This window comes from Carettochelys insculpta, chromosome 12, assembly GCF_033958435.1.
Source record: "Carettochelys insculpta isolate YL-2023 chromosome 12, ASM3395843v1, whole genome shotgun sequence".
Taxonomy (NCBI): Eukaryota; Metazoa; Chordata; order Testudines; family Carettochelyidae; genus Carettochelys; species Carettochelys insculpta.
In genome coordinates this window covers 24,998,051-25,016,398 of record NC_134148.1, presented here as the reverse complement: position 1 = coordinate 25,016,398, position 18,348 = coordinate 24,998,051, and the positions used below count along the sequence as shown (strand labels likewise).

The following is an 18,348-nucleotide window of genomic DNA, read 5'->3' as shown; positions in this document are numbered from 1 at the left end:
TGTCCCCAGCGTCAAAGGGGGCATGTTAATCAGGGTGATGGGAGATTACTAATGAAGTGCTGAGGTTAATACGCAGCACTTCATTAAGCTAATTCTGCCCCGCAGCAACTTCGAAGTGTTAGCATGCGTGTAGCTGCGGGCACTTCGAAGTGCCTTTACTCCAAAATTTTTAGGATTAAAGGCACTTCAAAATAGCACAGGCACTTCAAAGTGCCCATAGCTACATGCATGCCAGCACTTCGAAGTTTGACACTTGGAAGTTGCCGTGGGGGAGAATTAGCCTAATGAAGTGCTGCGTATTCACCTCAGTACTTCATTAGTAATCTCCCATTGCCCTGATTAACATGCACCCTTTGGAGCTGGGAGCAAGTGAAGACCAAGCCTCAGTGTTTTTGGATTCGAAGTTTTGATTCCATCCCATGTCTAGATTGCAATACTGGTGTATTTGGTGCTGATTTTATTGAAACTTTGCATCTGATCTAGAGTCTTTCCTACAGTCAAAACCATCATCATCCCATCTCCATCATCATCAGAGAAGCACAAAATCAGAAAATTAAGAGAGCTCATGTTACATTGTTACGGGTGTTAACAATAATTTCAAAGTAACATGGAAATATAAGCTGTTTGTTAGAGAATCTTAGAAGCAACAGTGGGCCTGAAAGATTTTTAGTGGCTTAAAAATGAAGTAAGAGACTCCTTATAATGACCGAAGAGCTGAACTTTCCAACTCTATCAAGAAATAATGTTTTCCCAAAGAATCACAGCTGTAACAGGTAATATTTACAGCAACGTTCACATTACTGCTGTGTGCTCATTAGTTTCAAGCTCTGTAATAGTACATGATAGCATAATTATGCAGTTATAGCTTTGCATCATCCTCTGAGTTCATTTTTCTTTTTTGGCCTCTGTGAGCACTGTGGGATCAGGTCCTGACTTTGGAAATTCTATCATGTCATGGGTCTTCTTTGTAACAGTCTAGGTAAATGTAGATGTATGTTTAGATACATGTAACTTGCATGAACATCTGTGGCTATATTCCTTGTGTAATTGTATATTGTTTTTGAAGTACTCTGCTACTTTACAGTCAGACTGCCAGACTGCAAAAGTGGAAAAGGGGTATTAGTTTCTAAAGATGGCTTTTAAATTAGAGGTCCAAAAATAAACTTGGAAACGAGTCAGTTATCTTCTCTTTCAGCCATGCCTGAGGCTATGTCTATACTAGTCATAGAAGTTGACCACCAATGCACAATTTTATCTACTCTAATTGGCTATGTCTACACTTGCCCCCTTCTTCGAAGGGGGCATGGTAAGTGCTGTGATGAATATGTAGCACTTCATTAGGCTAATTCTCCCCATGGCCACTTCGAAGTGTCAGACTTCAAACTTCTGGCATGCCATGTAGCTGTGGGAATTTTGAAGTTCCTGCACTACTTCAAAGTGCCTTTACTCCCCAAAAATTTACCCCTAAATGTCTGCCACGAGCTCAGTAAGCAGTGGAAGTGTTAGTAATACTTCTAGACAGTTGGCCTCCTGTGGTCTGGCAAATTCTCTTGTGTTGTACTGATCAGATCCCCAGGGTGCCAGATGAGAGATGTTCAACCTGTATCTGTGAAGAAGTATCCTGTCCTCTCCTCACAGACTTTTCCATGTTTCTTTGCTTCCTTAAGCCGTTGAAATTGAAACAGAATTAGTTTGCTAGCCCTTTTTCTGATGAAGCAATAAACAAGGGTTCTGGTCCTTCTCCCATGAAATTCAGTGATAAAACTCCCACAGACTTCATTGCCATGCGGTTGGTTTCAAAGTGCAGAGTTAATTCTCTATCATCAGACTGTGCATTCAGGTGAAGATAGAAGATTCACCATATTCCGACATTAATTGTTAAACCATAGAGTGCCATACCTTGGATTTAAATAACAAATCCAGTTCAAAAGATGGACAGATATCATGTAAACTATACTTGCCTTCCTCTTATTTTTGACACTAAATGAATTATTTTGTACCCCTCCCACCCCTTTTTTTTTAAGCTGTACTGGAGAAAGGGAAAGTTAGCAGGTTGCATTGCTGATGCTGGTTTTGTCTCTTGTTTGTGGGGCATTCAGAATTTACCCCTATGGAATGTTGAAAAGCTATTCAGAATGCGCCAACCGTCCATGTGGTATAGTCAGTTCCTTTGCTCAGGCAATGGTTTAGCATGTGGTTCTGACTAGAAACCATAGTATTAATGGAAAAGGTGGCATTCATTTTATCATGCTGTATATCTTTATTACATCAAGACTTCTTATTTTTTATTCCTGTAATGTGACTTTGCCACAGCAAGAAATTCTGTGGTTTTAGGGTGCAGTCCTGGATGGTACTAAGCATTCATTAACTTGAGTATTCTTTTCTTGACAATGTCTGAGACAAGTAAACAGTAAGCAACTGTGTCAGGTTGCTGGTCCCTTTAAGGGGACTCTAACCCTGGGCTATCTGAGACAAGCTGATTTAAGGGGACTGAGGGGACTTAGTGGAATAATAAGCACTGGAGCCTGATGAAAGGCCATCGACGCTTAAGTATAATGAGAAGCTCACACAAAGAGAATTCTCTGGAAGGAAAGCCACTCCCTGAGAAATGCAGACCCCAAGAAGGGCACTATGCAGCCCTGAGCCCAAGGGAAGAAACTTAAATTCAACTAAATTTGAAATAAAGTAAGTAGAATCCCAGTAGGGATATTTTATCTTGGATGGTATGGAGTAATTAGAGGGCTCTGAGGAAAAGGGAAACTGAGGCAGACAGTGGCTATGACATCATGCTAGATCAGTAAAAAGTGCCGTAGGGCAGGCACGCCCCTGAGACAAACTGCCTTTGGAACTTACTTATGCAAATAACTAGTAGATGCATGAAAGGGGTAAAAAAAAAAATTGTCATGCCCACAAAGCGATTAATGGCCCTCTCCAATAATCTGGCAAGCCTTTACAGTAAAGTGCTGAGTCCCATTAACTAGAAGTAGGTTAAAATGTTTGAGTTTTCAACGGCAAAGGTTTGCAAAATTAAAATATATTTTTAAAGCTTTTTCTCTATTTTTTGGCCAGTTTATAGAAAGGGTCAGATGTTAACTGAAAATTTTCAGTGGGAAGGAAATTCTTATTCTTTTTTCCTGGCATTTTTTCAACTAGCTTTATTCTCAAATCTTAATTTAGGGCTTGATCATGGGGACCCTTGATGTACTTTGCTTATTAAAGTAGATCCATTGACTTGACCTCAAGAAGATTCCACATGCAAGGACAGATTACATATAAAAGAATGTGAGGAGGGGTTTGCAGGATCAGTGGTAACTGAGTGCCTTGTAGAAGGCAGCCCAGGATTTGTAACCTTTTTTGAAATCAGGATGATTTATAAAGCCAAATGCTTTTGGGGGAACAGTGAGGGGGCAGTAAGTAATTGCTAATAGCTCTAGTGATTTTAAATTAGTATGGGGTAGGTAGTTTTGTCATCCTCTGCGTGGAGGTGGGCCTGGACTAGGTGACCTCTCAAGATCCCTTCCAGCCCTACGTGTCTATGATTTTATAATATCTCTACTTATTCTGCAAGTAGAGTTTCTCCTCATGTTTTCAAAGGGACTGTTTTTAGTTACTTTTTAAAGTATTCACCTTGTACTGTGTCAGCATATTTTAGGGTCTGATCCAAACCTGACTGATTTTAGTAGTAAGAGTCCTATGGACCTCAGTGGTTCTTGGATCAGGCCCTTACATCAGAAACTGGACCTGAAGGAAAGCCTGGGCTCCTCTGTGGCAGCATGTTAACACAAGAATCCAAATTATTCTTTTACAAATCCTTTTTATTGGCCTGCAGATTTTTCCATTAAGAAGTAGTGGGGTGTTCAGGGAGAGTGAGGAATCTTCTGTGAAAAGATAAAAATTTTATTTGACAAGATGGGTCTGGCATGTTCTGGAGACAACAGGAACTGGTATTGTTGTTTTGTTGTTGCCCTGGGAGAATGGAACACAATAAAGGCACTAATATTTTATTAACATCCTGGGTTAATTCTGTCCATTAAATAAATGAACTGTCCTGCCATAAACAAATCAAAGCTGAGGTATTCCACATGCCCTCAGTCGGGCGGCAGGCAAAGTTTATCCATATGCTTGGTAGGGAACATGGCTGTATAGCCTTAAAATCTTCATGTAGAGAACAAACCCTTGAGACCCATTTAAATAAGAGATGTGGAAACAAAGAGAACCTAACCTGTTTTTCAGGGGTGCTATCAGGACTGTACTAAATATTAAAACAAATATCATTCAGTTTGATTTCAGTGCATTAGTAGAGATTAAATCAAGTTCCCAAGTGACTCCAAATGTAGAGCTTAAGGTCCACATAGCATGGGAGTCGTTCAGCTCCAGGCATTTTCCTTCTGGGACCATTGGAAATACGGGCGTACATGAAGCAAAAAAGGCGCACAAATGTTCCATCAGATTTGCACCTGAATGCCTTTCAGCAGTGCTTGTGTCTGTTTTCACACTGGCTTTCTGTAAACATTTGAGGGGTTGAATTTTTACTGATAAAACCATTCACACAGTGGGACCTGCTTAATTGCATTTGAAATAACAACTATGGAGACTGATTTTAAACTGACCTGTGTAAAGATGCATCCTCTCAAGGGACTAACAATATGATCTCACTTTTCTGACCAATTATAAATAAGCCTGAGTGGCTGCCATTTTAGAGATGTATGCCCTATTTAGGGTGGCCATATTTCCCTATGTTGCATATGGGACATCTGGTAAAATTACTCATTTTCAAGAGAGCTCAGTGGCAATCGATCGGAGCTATGTAATACAAGCGTTCAGATTTTGACTGAGACCCTGTCAACAAGAAATACTACGGAGCTGGAGTCTTTTATTTACCTTCTTATCTTTAAGGTTTGTGTGGGGTAAAGCGACACCCAAACACACCCATATACCTTTCTCACATCGGGATGGGGCGACTGAGTGACCTGAGCCAACCTGCCCAGCCCATGCTCCCTACCTGCCATGCCTGGCTGGGCCCCCAGGATGGACTTATCTCTCCTGGTACCATGTCTTTTCAGGGCAATGTGGGGAGACAGGCAAGGTCACTGGGGTCCTTTCCACAGATTCCTGTCGGGGTTCATTTCAGGAGTCTTTGGCCGCTGTGCAGGAAGGAAGTGGTGGGAGCTGCTTCCAGCCATAGGGGATGGGGTGAAGGGTAGGGAGCCTGTTTAACGAAGAGGTCATCTCTTCTCTCCTGCACCCAGCCCACCCTTCCCCGACCACTCTAGCTCCTCTGTGCTTGAATGCAACTTGTCCCTTCCAGCCTGCGCAGTGTTGAAAGGCAGATAAGCCCTCCAGGATGTTGCTGGCCACTAACAAAACCCAGCCACCTCCTGGCCCCTGGCTGAAGGATGGGTAGGAAAAGGTTAAGCCTCAATGATACTTTGTGCTTCAGGACTCATAGGATCTGCCTGCAGGAGCTTCAATGAACCTGGGCAGAGAGGTGGCTCAGAATAATAGGGTCCCTAGGGGACAGAGGAGTCCCACAGGCAGAGCCTAGGGCAGGGGTAGTGTGCGGAGGAGACAGAGCTCTGCCTTGGTTGATGCAGAAGCAGTCTGGAAATAGCTTCCTCACTGCTACTGCAGGCCTTAGCTGAGGTGTGGATGAGCTTCCCCAGGCCAATGCTGTGTGGGGCATTGGCACATGCGAGGTTTGGCTCCTCCTGGGCAGCAGTCTGGGCTGTGGGATCTTGAGATTTCCTGTAGCTTCCAGTCCAACCAGAGCCAGTGGGAGGAGGAAGAAGCCCTGCCAGCCAGGCTGCTGAGTGCCAGGAGCAGAATGTACCTTGCTGGGGGGATATGGAAGAGCAGTGGTGCTGGGGCGGGGGAGGGCAGTGAATGGACACAACAAGGGAGAGGACACTGAGGGAGAAGCATGTAAAGGGCCAATGGGTGGGTAGCAGAGGTGATGTGTAGCTGGCAACCACCAGCCCATGCTCACCAGTGCCAGCAGCCACAGCCAGCTGGAAATGGGTGGGTGAGACCCTGCTACCCAAGAAGCAGCATGAGCAGGGACCACACTCATGGACCAGCAGGGGAAGCTGCAGCTTTTGTCTAGCCGCCAGCCTTGCACTCCCACCCACTTCATCCACCACTGGATATCCCCCTCCCCCGCCACCGCCACTCACCACTGGTGGGTGGGCAATTGGTGAGCAAGGATCCAGCCATTAGTAGGATCCACCAGTACTGATGGGAGCAGAGAGACAGAAAATATGGGACATTTTTCTTCTCGCTTTTCCCCTGTCATTCAAGCACATGCAGGCTCTATGAAGAGCCATGGTAAGAAAGCTAAGCCAATGAAATGGGGCTTGTGTTTAATCCTGAAAATTCTGTGGAGCCTGGGAGCATATTGGATCTCAAATAATCATGGTAAAGTCATTGTGAACGGTGCACAGAGATGCTTATTTCATATTCAAATATATTGACTGTTAAGAATAAGCAAAAGAAACTATGTCCATAGACAATCACTAGTGTGGAAAGTGGGATGTGGGTGGATTTTTATGGGGTAGTAGCAAATTATTACCCAGCTGTGCCTTATTATGAGCTATGTAACTTATTTCTAATGTGATGCTGACTAGACTTCCTTTCTTTGGTTCAGATTATAGAACTGGCCCATGCTTCACTTTGGTGACCAATCAGATGTGCCAAGGACAGCTCACGGGAATAGTCTGCACAAAAACCCTTTGCTGTGCAACAGTGGGTAGAGCATGGGGCCACCCCTGTGAAATGTGCCCAGCTCAGCCTCATCCCTGCCGCCGGGGTTTCATTCCAAATATTCGCACGGGAGCCTGTCAAGGTAAGCTAGAGGCAGAGCTTCACCAAGAGCTGCTGAAATTGTTAATGGCTTCATCTTGATTGAGTTACACTGCTTTGTATAACTGTCCTGAGACATTCTCTGTAGTACATGGGAAGATTGGAAAGCCAGTGTCATATACATTACTTTGATTCACTGAGTGTATGATGTTCAAGTAAAAGCATTAGTAACTTACGTCATGTGAGAGCAGCCAGGCTTTTAATGAGTTTCTCACTGCCAAGAACTTCTTCATTGGTGTTTCTCTTGATACATGCAACCACTGTGAAGGTTTTGTTCAGTTTCAAACTGTACTTGGGGGGGAGAGAAAGCCAAAGAAGTAACAATATTATTCTCTGTACTTATTTATTTTTTTGACTTGTATTTGATGGCATTTGATTCAGTTTATGTCTTGTCTTTTGAGCTGCTTTCATCTGATCTGGAGAAAACTGCATTTCGTGCCTTTTAAATGGCCTGTAATTAAAATACCCAATTGTAAATTTTAACCAATTTTGGAAATATATTTGCATTTGTTTCGAATCATAAAATCCACCCAGATGTAGCTTGCTCCTTTCTGAGCATGCCTCATCCTAGAAAGTCCTTACACTGCCTTTTTTGGCTTTTATTCTAGTACTTCCAGCTGTACAAATTCTTTTATTGTCTGGATGTCTGGCAGGAAGCAGGAGAAAGTTAAGAGGGACAGCCATGTACTACACTGACGTGGATTATAAATTCCCAAGGCTGTATTGTTGCGATTTGTTCATTTAGACCCCTGAAACATCTTCTCTGTTGTGAGAACAGAGGAGATAAACATTATAAATCTATTACTAATTTTATTTAATCTTGGAATTCCCATGAATAACGTCAAGACATTCCATTACATTAAAACATTTAGACATCTTGTACCACTGGCCAATTCCTGTCTGGTACTGGTAAACAGGCATGGTGTGTCTCTAGATGGACACATGTTCTACAAGAGTAGCATTAATATGTACCTATGTTGATCTCAGCCACCCTAGGGTATGGTCCTCTCTCCCTACGAAAGAGCAGGGGTAAATTGCAGAGGGCTGAGAGTTGAAGTCTTTGGCAGGTTATAGATTGTACCTGCATGAATGTGTGACCCATACCCTGAGCTTGTTCCTAACACAGGGAAGCAGTAGTATGACCACTAATGATTTGTATGGTCCGGAGTAAGGTTTCTTAGCATGCATCAACAAGAAAATCAACCCAGCTTTGGCTCCTTAGGTTTGAGTTCAACAGTAGTGCTCTTCTCTTATAATCTGCCCATACTTTCAAAAGAGCAGCTATGGAACCATATGTTAGCTTTATTCTTCACAAAATTGCCTGGCATCCAGCCCTTTTCAAATCAGATAACATCCATTAACATCAAAAACATTTAAGTTATTTCACATCCATATTTCATCTAAATAGTGAAATTAAAAGGAAGTTCAATAAAATCCAGGCTTGTTTATCCAGATTCTCTGAAGAAAGAACAATCCCATGGTGTTCAACAGACAGTTACACAAATGGACACACAGATACAGGCAGACACGCACAAATATGAATAAATATATAAAATTGTTTCCCACTGTTCATATTTACTCTCTGTTTATCTGGCATATTTTAAAAATGCAGCTAGTTCCTTAATGAAGAGGCGTGATTGAGAAACACGTGCACTGCAATAATCTAGTTTTACCAGCAGCAATGGATTCCCCAACGAGAGCCTAGAAGAGACTGATCATGGGGCACAGCTGGTGCAAGAGTGGGAGGACCATTCTGAACGGCTTCCAAAGATGGTGGAGCTCATAGTCCCACTTGCAATGACCATGCAGCCTTCAGATGTATTCTAGATGAGCTTTCCCAAGGCTCCCACTCCTGCTTTGCTCCTCCTCCCTTCCACTGTCCCATGCAGCTATTGCTGAAAGGAACAGTCTAACCCAGGGGTCAGCAACCTTTCTGAGACAGAGTGCCAAAATTTGACCTTTTGACTTCTATGCATGGTCCACATGCCAGTAATATTTTAAAAAGTCACTAATAGTCCTACTTACAAACAGCTTCATTAATAAATAAATAAAGATGCAGAGCTTTACCCTTTGTCATTAGCTGGTCTTTTGTTAATTCACATGCGACATGGCTTTAAGCAAGCACCTGGTTCACAGGTGACATGTTGTTCTTGGCACCGTTGCCGGGGATTGCTGACCCCTGGTCTAGCCAGACTTTTGTACCGTAATATTTATGTGCAGACTTTCTTGGTTAATGTTGATGTGGGAACAGAAAATGGGATCCCTTGAAAAGTTCACATTTAATTTCCAACTCACAAGGTGCCATCAATTTTGCTGTCTCTCATTGTTAAAACCAAAGGTTAAATATAAAGAGGAGAAAAAAGGAAAAGTATAAAAGCCAAGTCATTAATGCCTACACATGGTAAGTCATAAATGTCAGTCATAGCATCTTAAATCAGGTCCTAACCATCACTTATTTAAGAATAGTTGGTGGCTTGCCATGTGGGGTGAAGAGTTAAAAATCCCTGTCAATATTAGACTGAATACCACAAAGAACAAGGATCCCATTCCACAGGTTATAGTTTGCAGCTCTCTCACACATCCAACATTTCTGCATATTCCTCATGTTGGATGACCTGCCAAAATTTTCAGACGGGCCTAGTGATTTTGGGGTGCCCAATTTGAGATGTCTTAGAGGTCTGATTTCCAGAGGATAGTGTTCTCTGCAGTGAAAATTTCCCAAATATTTTGAAAAACAGTTAAAGATGTTACAGCAATAAACTGAAAGACTGTGTCCACACTGAGCCCCAGTAATGACACTTTGATGCAAATAAGCAGTCTCAAAATACAAGTGTCTAATTTACATATACACACAGATAATGTGCATATTCATTAGGCTAATTTGCATATTTGCCGCAAAACTAAGGCCATGTAGACATGGTTCTTTCAACAAAAAACCCTTTTGTCAGCAGAACTACATCTGCGTGGGTTGAGTTCTGCTCTGAATATGCAAATTAGTCTCATGAATGTGCATATTAGCATGAATATGCAAATACCCACCATTTTGCATTTTCAGGTTTGTTTATTTGCATCAAACTTTTGGCATAAACACAACCAAAGGGTAAAACAATAGTAGACAAGCAATTTCTTATGGAAAAGTGCTTAGAGGATTGTAATTATTCTTTCTATAACGTAATAGAAAATCAGTCTCTTCGGTTGTCTCTACACTAGCCCAAAATTTCGAAATGGCTGTGCAAATATGGCCTATCTGCTGATAGGAATAAGGGGATTTCAAAGTTGGTGGGGTCCTTTTGAAAATGACTCCCATCTGGATGAGCTGCAGGAATTTCAAAGTGCCGCGGCCACCCACATGCCAATGAGGCACTGAATATGTATTTCAGTGCTTCATTAGTAATCTTCAAAATGGCCATTTGCCTGGCCATTCTGAAGTTTGGGGCTAGTGTAGACGTAGCCTTCATGGGCAAGAACCATAATTTTGTGATGGGATGAGCCACAGATTCAGGCCTATTTACTTAGCTTGTGCATGGACAGATTGTTATGGCTCTTTCTAAGAAATGAATTAAATGTCCTTATTTTTCCCTTATTATATGATAGATGTGGATGAATGCCAAGCCATCCCTGGGATCTGTCAAGGAGGAAATTGCATTAATACTGTTGGATCTTTTGAGTGCAAATGCCCAGCTGGACACAAGTTTAATGAAGTGACACAAAAATGCGAAGGTAAGAACTTTTGTCACAAAATAAGGGGGGGGAGGAAATCTTGGGTTTGACACCAGCTTTGTTTAGAACATTGTTGTAAATGTTTGTTTCTCGTGTTTTCTTGCATACACAAACAATACTGCAGGCAGCACATATGAACAATATGCCTTTCTCCTTCTAAATCAGGGAATCTTAAATATTGGCCCTGCAGCTTTTTCCAGTTTTATTCAGGTAACATTTTGCAAACTTAAACTCAAAGTACATCTGAATCAAATTAAACATGAAAACATACAATATTTATGAACTAATATTTTGTTTTGAAATATTTGAGGCACATGTCTCTGCACACTTTGATTTATAAGAATGCTTATATGACGTGCAGGATCCAATTCTTCTCTCTCTGCTCAGGGTAACACTCTATTTGACATTAATGGGAGCTTGGCTTGAGTAACAACAGCAAGATTAAGATCTAACTGTCCTTGGAATTTTATATATTTTGTGTGTTTTCTTTTCTGCCTTAGAGGAAGTGTTCTGTCTTCCTTTATCAGTGCTTTGGTCTTCTTCATGTAGATGAGTGACTCATTACAAACGTGACTGGATGAAAGTGGACAGGACCAGTGTCAGGAGCTTGGAGACAGAGTTGGTGTCAAACAGAGACTCAAAACTGGAGTCAGAGTTGGAAGTCAAGCATGGGTCAGAGCTCGAGACAGAGACAGGATTCAAGTTGATCCCTATTATCAGTATTGGCATTGGGGTTTTGGAAGTTGATCAGTGATCAGAATCCAAGTCAAAGTCTAGGTCAACCAGCAGAAGTTCAGAATCAGGGAAACAGGACAGTCATGGCAGCTAACTAGGGATCCACGTGATTATGATTTATTTCCCCTTACCTACAGCTTTTTATCCTAATAATGTTCGTTTATGGCAGTGATACTCAGCCCTCAGTGGTTCAGAAGCCAAATTAGCGATGAACCGAACGACAGTTGTGTTGAATTCTTTGCTTTATTTCCTATAGTTCTATATATTCATATTTAAACATTATGATAGGGGAAATATTTAGTGTGTGTATATGTATTTCCCATTATAAGAACATAAGAATGGCCACGCTGACTCAAACCAAAGGTCCATATAGCCCAGTATCTTCTGACAGAGGCCAATGCCTGATGCCCCAGAGGGCGTGAACAGAATAGGTAATCACCAAAGCGATCCCTCTCCTGACATCCATTTCCAACCTCTGACAAGCAGAGGCTAGGGACACCATTCCCATCTATCCTGGCTAATAGCTATTGATGGACCTAACCTCCAGGAATTTATCTAGTTCTTTTTTGAATCCTGATAAAGTCTTGGTTTTCACAGCCTCCTGTGGCAAAGTGGTTCCACAAGCCTTCACTGCACTAGGTGAAGAAAAACTTCCTTTTGTTAGTTTTAAACCTGCTACTCATAACACACTGTATACATTATGCTCAAACAGGAATACATAGGAATCTATAAATATGACTGACCAAGTATTGCTCTTTTATCATTTATAGTTGGTTAATAGCATAGTAAAAGCATCCTGACTGGCTAATCATTTAGATTGGTTAATAATTAAATCACAGTGTTTTATTACCATGTGCTGCAAGGAACTACAGGAGGCCCACTGAGGAGCCACTTGTAGTTAGAGAGTACCATAGATTTGGAGTGCTAGGTTTTAAAATAGTTTCATGTTAATAGATGTAGGAAACCAGGTCTACGCTTTTCAAAAGTGATTAATGATTTTGGGTGCCCAACGTGTACCATCTTAGAGGAACCTGATTTTGAGAGAGATCTATCATCTGTACGTCTGCCACCTTTTAGGAATCTTGGGTCGGGCACCCAAAAATGGAGGAACCCAGAATCACTGGTCATTTTTTAAAATCTGGGACACAGTCATTTAGGAGGAAAAATCCTTATTTTGAGAAATAAATATTTTACAAACATTTTAGTTCAATTGTAGGGTTATTGAAAGCTATTTCAGAAGAGTTGTGTACAGTATGTTATTCACTTTGGCTGGTGAGGGGGCCTGGCAGAATGTGGGCTAAATTCCAAATAGCAGAAACCAACATTGAAAGTATTTCCTTCTGGAGTCAAAGCACTTAGAATACGAAAAATAATAGAATGAACTTAGATCTTGTGAAATATCAGTCTTTCTAGTGGAAGAACCATCGGAAATGTACGTAATCTAAGTAGAATGCAGCTACTCGGGTTGAAAATTTGCTAGGACTGATGGGCAAACACGGTAGTTTTTAAGAGATGCCATGGGATAATTGTGATGGGATCCCTGAGGTACAACCTGGAGCTGAGGGACCAATCTTCCCTCTTAGTGCTCCAACCTGGACTGTCTCTGCAAAGCCTTTGCCAATAAAAAAGTAGCGAACCCCTCCAGGTATGGTCATTACTCAACCACTAGCTTGCAGAGGCACATACAGCTAAACTGTATGAAGGCTTCTTAAGCCTGTCATGAACTGTACACAGGGAAACACCAGCAAATCTCCCACGTATTGTGTAACTGCCTGGAGGCAGACTCAAATCTGGGACCTCTGGAGCTTTCAGTGCAGATGCCTCTACAGCTTGAGCTGAAGGCCAGCTGACTCTCCACTTAGGCCGTAGAGGACACTCATTCTTTCTCTTTGAAGTAGTGTAGCTGCCACTACATGGGACATACCACCTTGAACTGCTCAGCTCTTCCCTTGCATGGTGTAAGTTTACTAGCTCGGTTACCATTCTGTCAAAGGAAAGCAGGCGTGCACCAGCCTTTGTAATGAGCAGTTTTCTGAATCTCTTTAGACAAACTCCCTGGTAAGGATAAAACATGAAAATAAACGTATTGACTATAGAAAGTTATATTTTAAGTGATTATAACTGGTAGGCATAAAAGGTCAAATATAGTTGTCAAAAATGAAAACTAAATATGCAGACTAAATACTAAATCCACTCTAGATAGGTTACAGGCTTTAATAAACAGACTTTCCTTTTAACTCGTAGACCAGTAACCTTAGGTGAGGTCTTTGTCTTCCCAGCATTCTTGTTGCCCTCAGGATAGGTGGGAGAGGAGGAGGATAATCCCATGATGCTACTGTCATTACTCTCAGTTCATGTACCTGAAAAATATTAGCCCAAACATACCTTGTTGGGCCTTGCTAACTCACAGAGTTAAGCAATCCCCACTGAGGTGGCCTTGTGCAATTCTCTTAAAGAATTGTAAATCCTGTGCTTACAGCTGCCCTGCTGATTAATGATTGTTTAACACCTCCTGGGTGCCAGTCACCTCCTTGCTTGTTGTCACTGAGGAACTAGCAGAGAAAACTCTCAAACTTGTGAAAGATTTCAATAACAAACATAGAGCAAAAATGATAACTTCCTACTTACTAACAATATCCATATTTTGGGTTCCAGCAGCGTCATGACCTTTCCTATGATATCGTACATGGCATGCTTTGTATGGAATATCACAGCCATGTGAATAATGAGTATTGGGAGTGAAAGGGTGCAGTTTTGGAGTACAGTGTGTCACAGTCATTAATGATCATGAGTTACCAGCTAGGCTCTTGTATTCAGGTTTAATTTAAAATACCATACTTCTAGTTGCTTGCTGTCCTCAGTATTATGCTGAAGTTTGCCTCAATAATGACTGCATTTTCTGATAAATTGAACACCAAAGAGGAGACTGGCTTTGGAATACTATTATCTGTGTGTTTTTAATCCTAAATGATCTAAGTGCCTTGCAGACAGTACAGGTATTTATGCAGGAATCATTTTATTGAAAGGAAGGATGGTCTGCAGGTAAGGTCCTGGACAGGGACTCAGGATACTTAAGTTCACTTTCAGGCTTTGCCATGGACCTCCTGCTGTGTAGTCTTGGGCAAGTCATTTAATGTCTCTGTAAAGCAATTCTCCATCTTTAAAATGGGGACGATACTTCCTTTATCCCACCTTTTGTCTGTTTGAACGGGAAGCTCTGAGACAATGACAGAGTCTTACTAAATGATTGAACAGTGTCCAGCCTTATTCTCAGCTGGAGCAAAGCACATAATTAAAAATAACATTTCAGCTCCCTCTGGTGTGAAAGGAGATGGCTGCTGAATAGTTTACAGCGTTAGCACACCACATTTCAAAACACTGAAGAGAGCATGTAGCTAAGCACAACATACTTTCCTCAAATCGGAATCCTTTTTAGGATGCCCCAGGGAGCTGTAATTATCACAAGTGGTCAAGTTCTCGGTTCTGAGTCTTGTCTGTTAGGTAGCATCTCTGGCAGCCCTAATACAATCTCTGGCATTTGTACATCAGATCTGGCTCACCTAACTGCTGACTCACCAACATCATGTTTCCTGCAGTACTTATCGCTTCCATGGAGGTCTTCCATCCAAGTTCTGATCAGTTCTGACCTTTCTTAACCTGTGAGGTAACAGACTTAGTTGAAAAGCCAAAAAACTTTTAGCTGTTATGCTATTTACCAGGTCAGAAGATGGAAGATTAAATTTAGGACATTAAATATTTCACTGCTTCATGCCATCACTTCTAATTCAGTTTCACTAATGCTAAGTTTGGTCTTAGCATTAGTGATGGTGGGTTGGGGTAATTCTTTCTGCAGTAACTTTTAGGCCTCCAAGTACCTCAGGCATATTTACCTTTCATAAAACTCACCTGCTTAACATTGATACTGCTGTTTATGTTAATGTCAACAGTAATATAAACAGTGAAAGGCTGTTTGGGGGTGGGCTCCACCTAAAACAAAGAGTGGTGATTTTGCTTTTAAAAAGTTGTCTCTATAAACAGTGAGAACATGGACTTTAAACAGTCATGAACTTGATTCAGAAGATAACTTGAATCTGAGCTGCGTATGCCTGCGTTTTTCTCTAAGTGCATTTCTCTCTTTATTTGAGACCAAAATTCAATTTCTACATTTTTGTTTCCTGAGACTCTGGGGACTCCCATGGAATATAATCCTGGTGCAGAAGCCAAAAGTTTCTGAGCACTGCTCCCTGGGAGCTCAGATCCAAGGCTTGGATAACACTCTTTAAGTAGCCCTGAACAAGAAGTCACACCTTTCCCATACATCCATGTGTGGAGTCTGGCCCACACAAATGACATAACAGCTCACTGGGATGCTCAGAAGAATGTATTCTTGATAGACATGAGGCGGACTGTAGAATGAAGCACTCTCTCTATACTCTTAAATGGTCTGTACTCTCCTACTGCATTTCATTACAGGTTGATTTAAAGCACCTGATTCCAGGCTGATAATGGCAGGAACACATGAAAGACATTTGTTTTTTGCTAGCCTTGACACCTCTGATGAGATGTGCAACTGAGATCCTTTCTATTTGTGCACATTAAGATTCTGTGAAGATTTGTAAAGACGTTAGCCCAGCTGTTGTGGCCAAACTTCCCTCAAGTAATTTTTAATGCATAAAATACATATCTTTAGATATCTTTACATAGTGCCCTATCTTGTTGTGTGGTGCAGTTGTTAATCATCTTCAATATTTGACTAATGGGAGAAATTATTGCTACCTAGTACAGCCCCTTTTTGTCTTGAGAGAAGGTGGTTAACAGTGGTAGTCAGGATCTGTGGGCAGTGTTTGAGTCTGCAGCTTCTCTCCTGGCTTATCCATCCAAAATTGGATTTACACGGTTGATTGCAATAAACGCATGTCAGTCTATTTTTGAATTCTTGAGTCTGAGACTTTTCCTTTCTAAGACAAAGTTCTTTCATGTAGCTTGCCCATATACTATCGAAGGATGATGTGTCCTGTCGTAGCATTTGCTGCCAGGTATTTTGATCTGATGATGTAGATTCCCAGGATTTTGGATCGATGTTGAATTTTTTCATGGCATTTTTGCAAGTATCCTTGAATCTTAGTTTTGGTCTTCCTCTTGTTTTCAACGCACATGACAGTTCACCAAAGAGGATTTCTTTGGAAAGACATTCGTCATCCATTCTTTGCATGTGGTCAAGCCATCATAGCCTTCTGCTGTTGAGGATATCTGTATGCGAGATCTTGACAGGACATCTGCATCTGAAACTTTATCTTGCCAGTTGATATTCATAATTCTGCATACGCATTGAAGATGGAAGCTGTTCAGTTTTTAATCCTGGTTCGAGTTGGTGGTCCATGCTTCAGAACCATAAAGCAGGCTACTCAATACACATGCCTGGTAGATTAGTATCTTTATTTTCACTGTCAGCTTAGGATTGTTCCTTGCTCATTTTGTAAATCTGCCAAAAATATTAGCTGCCTTCCCGATTCTGATGTTCAGTTCTTCATCCATGGATAGGTTCATGGTGACAGTAGATCCAAGGTAACAGAATTGTTGACTTGCATCTAATGGGCTATTATCCAGAATGACATTGGATCACTGCGGTATACCTGGAGTGACTACAGTAGTTTCCTTCATGCTTTTTGTCAACGGAAAACAACTTGTAGGCTCTGGACAGAGAATCCATCAATCACTGTAGCATGTCTTCATTATGAGCAAAGGGAGCTGCATCATCTGCGAAGAGGAATTCCCTAATGAGGACTTTCTTGGCCTTAGTTTTAGCCTTGAGTCTTGCCAGGTTGTAGAGAGAGCCATCTAATCTTGAGTGGAGAAATACATTGCTGCGTGAGTTCTGAAATGTGCAATTTAGTAGAACTGCCTATGCATGTATTAAACTGGTTTGTTGAGTTGTATATCTTTGGTTGAAAGGTGCAACGTTGTCCTTGCCATATACTACACAATCAGACGCACAGAAGCCAAGGGCATTGCCCCTTCTTTTCCTTTGCTGTGCCTAACAGTAACTGTTCCTTCCTGAAGTTGATAAATTGGGTTAAGCTTCATCAGAAACATGATTTGAATTTGACACCTTTTAGTCACTTATTTTCCCTACCTTTTTGATTAATCTGAACCTTTCATGCTATGTCTGCAATTGGATTCTCATAACACTGAGGGCTGCATCGATGTTGCAGACATTTAAACAGGCATGTGTTATTGTTTTTAGTGCACCTTCTAGAATTCAGACTTCCTTTTTATGCCTGCCAGAACACTCTTCCTGTTTGCTGATAGGCATGTTTTCTTATTTTAAGCACTTGCCTGGCAGATGATGGGAAAAGTTTTCTGTCTTTCAGTTCCTGTACACTTGGGGTCCCTAGAGTCCTGACTGGTGCCAACTGAATACTGGGAACACCCACAGAAACACAAAGGGGTGACCAACTACTAACAGCTGATTATCTCCAGCAATTGGTGAACAATTGTTGTTGGCTTAAGTTGAAACTGACTTGACACTGCAGATCACAGAATCCCCTAGCTGTGGAGGGAATAGAACCCCCAACATTAGACTTTGTTATTGGTGTCAGCCATCATGATCAGTGGTAGGGAGGCACTGAAGATCTTCCTGTAAATGGTTTGTTGCTTGAAGATTTTGTATATGGGCTACAAATCTCCTGAGCAACATCTACGCTAGAGAGTTTTGTCAACAAAACTCGCAGAGCGTCCACACTAAAAATGCTTTCTGTTAACATGTGGTCGACAGAATTCGGCACTTTTGTTGACAGCCTTCTGCCTCTCCCCCATGAGGCAGAACACTTCTGTTGACTGAATCTGTCAACAAAAAAGCCATGTGGATGCTCTAGGGGTCCCTCTGTCGACACCAAGGCTTCAGGGTCACTGGGGAGCCCTGTCTGCTGTGCTTCCAGTTGGCCTTTCTTTTGAGAGACTGAATCGATCCACTTCCATGTGTGGACGTGATCTATTGACAGCAGCTTTTAACTTCTATCAACAGGTCGCTGTAGC

The 18,348-nt window shown here is 41.6% G+C and overlaps 1 protein-coding gene across 5 annotated transcripts in view; it reads left to right on the top strand.

Moving 5' to 3' along the window:
• Positions 1-18,348, top strand: part of FBN1 (fibrillin 1) — a 220,712-nt gene that overhangs the window by 63,691 nt on the left and 138,673 nt on the right. For all 5 annotated transcript variants that reach the window (XM_075007180.1, XM_075007179.1, XM_075007176.1 and 2 more), the window contains exons 7-8: positions 6,644-6,841; positions 10,453-10,578. In XM_075007180.1, coding sequence (XP_074863281.1) covers positions 6,644-6,841; positions 10,453-10,578 — 324 coding nt within the window. The remainder of the gene's footprint in view (positions 1-6,643; positions 6,842-10,452; positions 10,579-18,348) is intronic.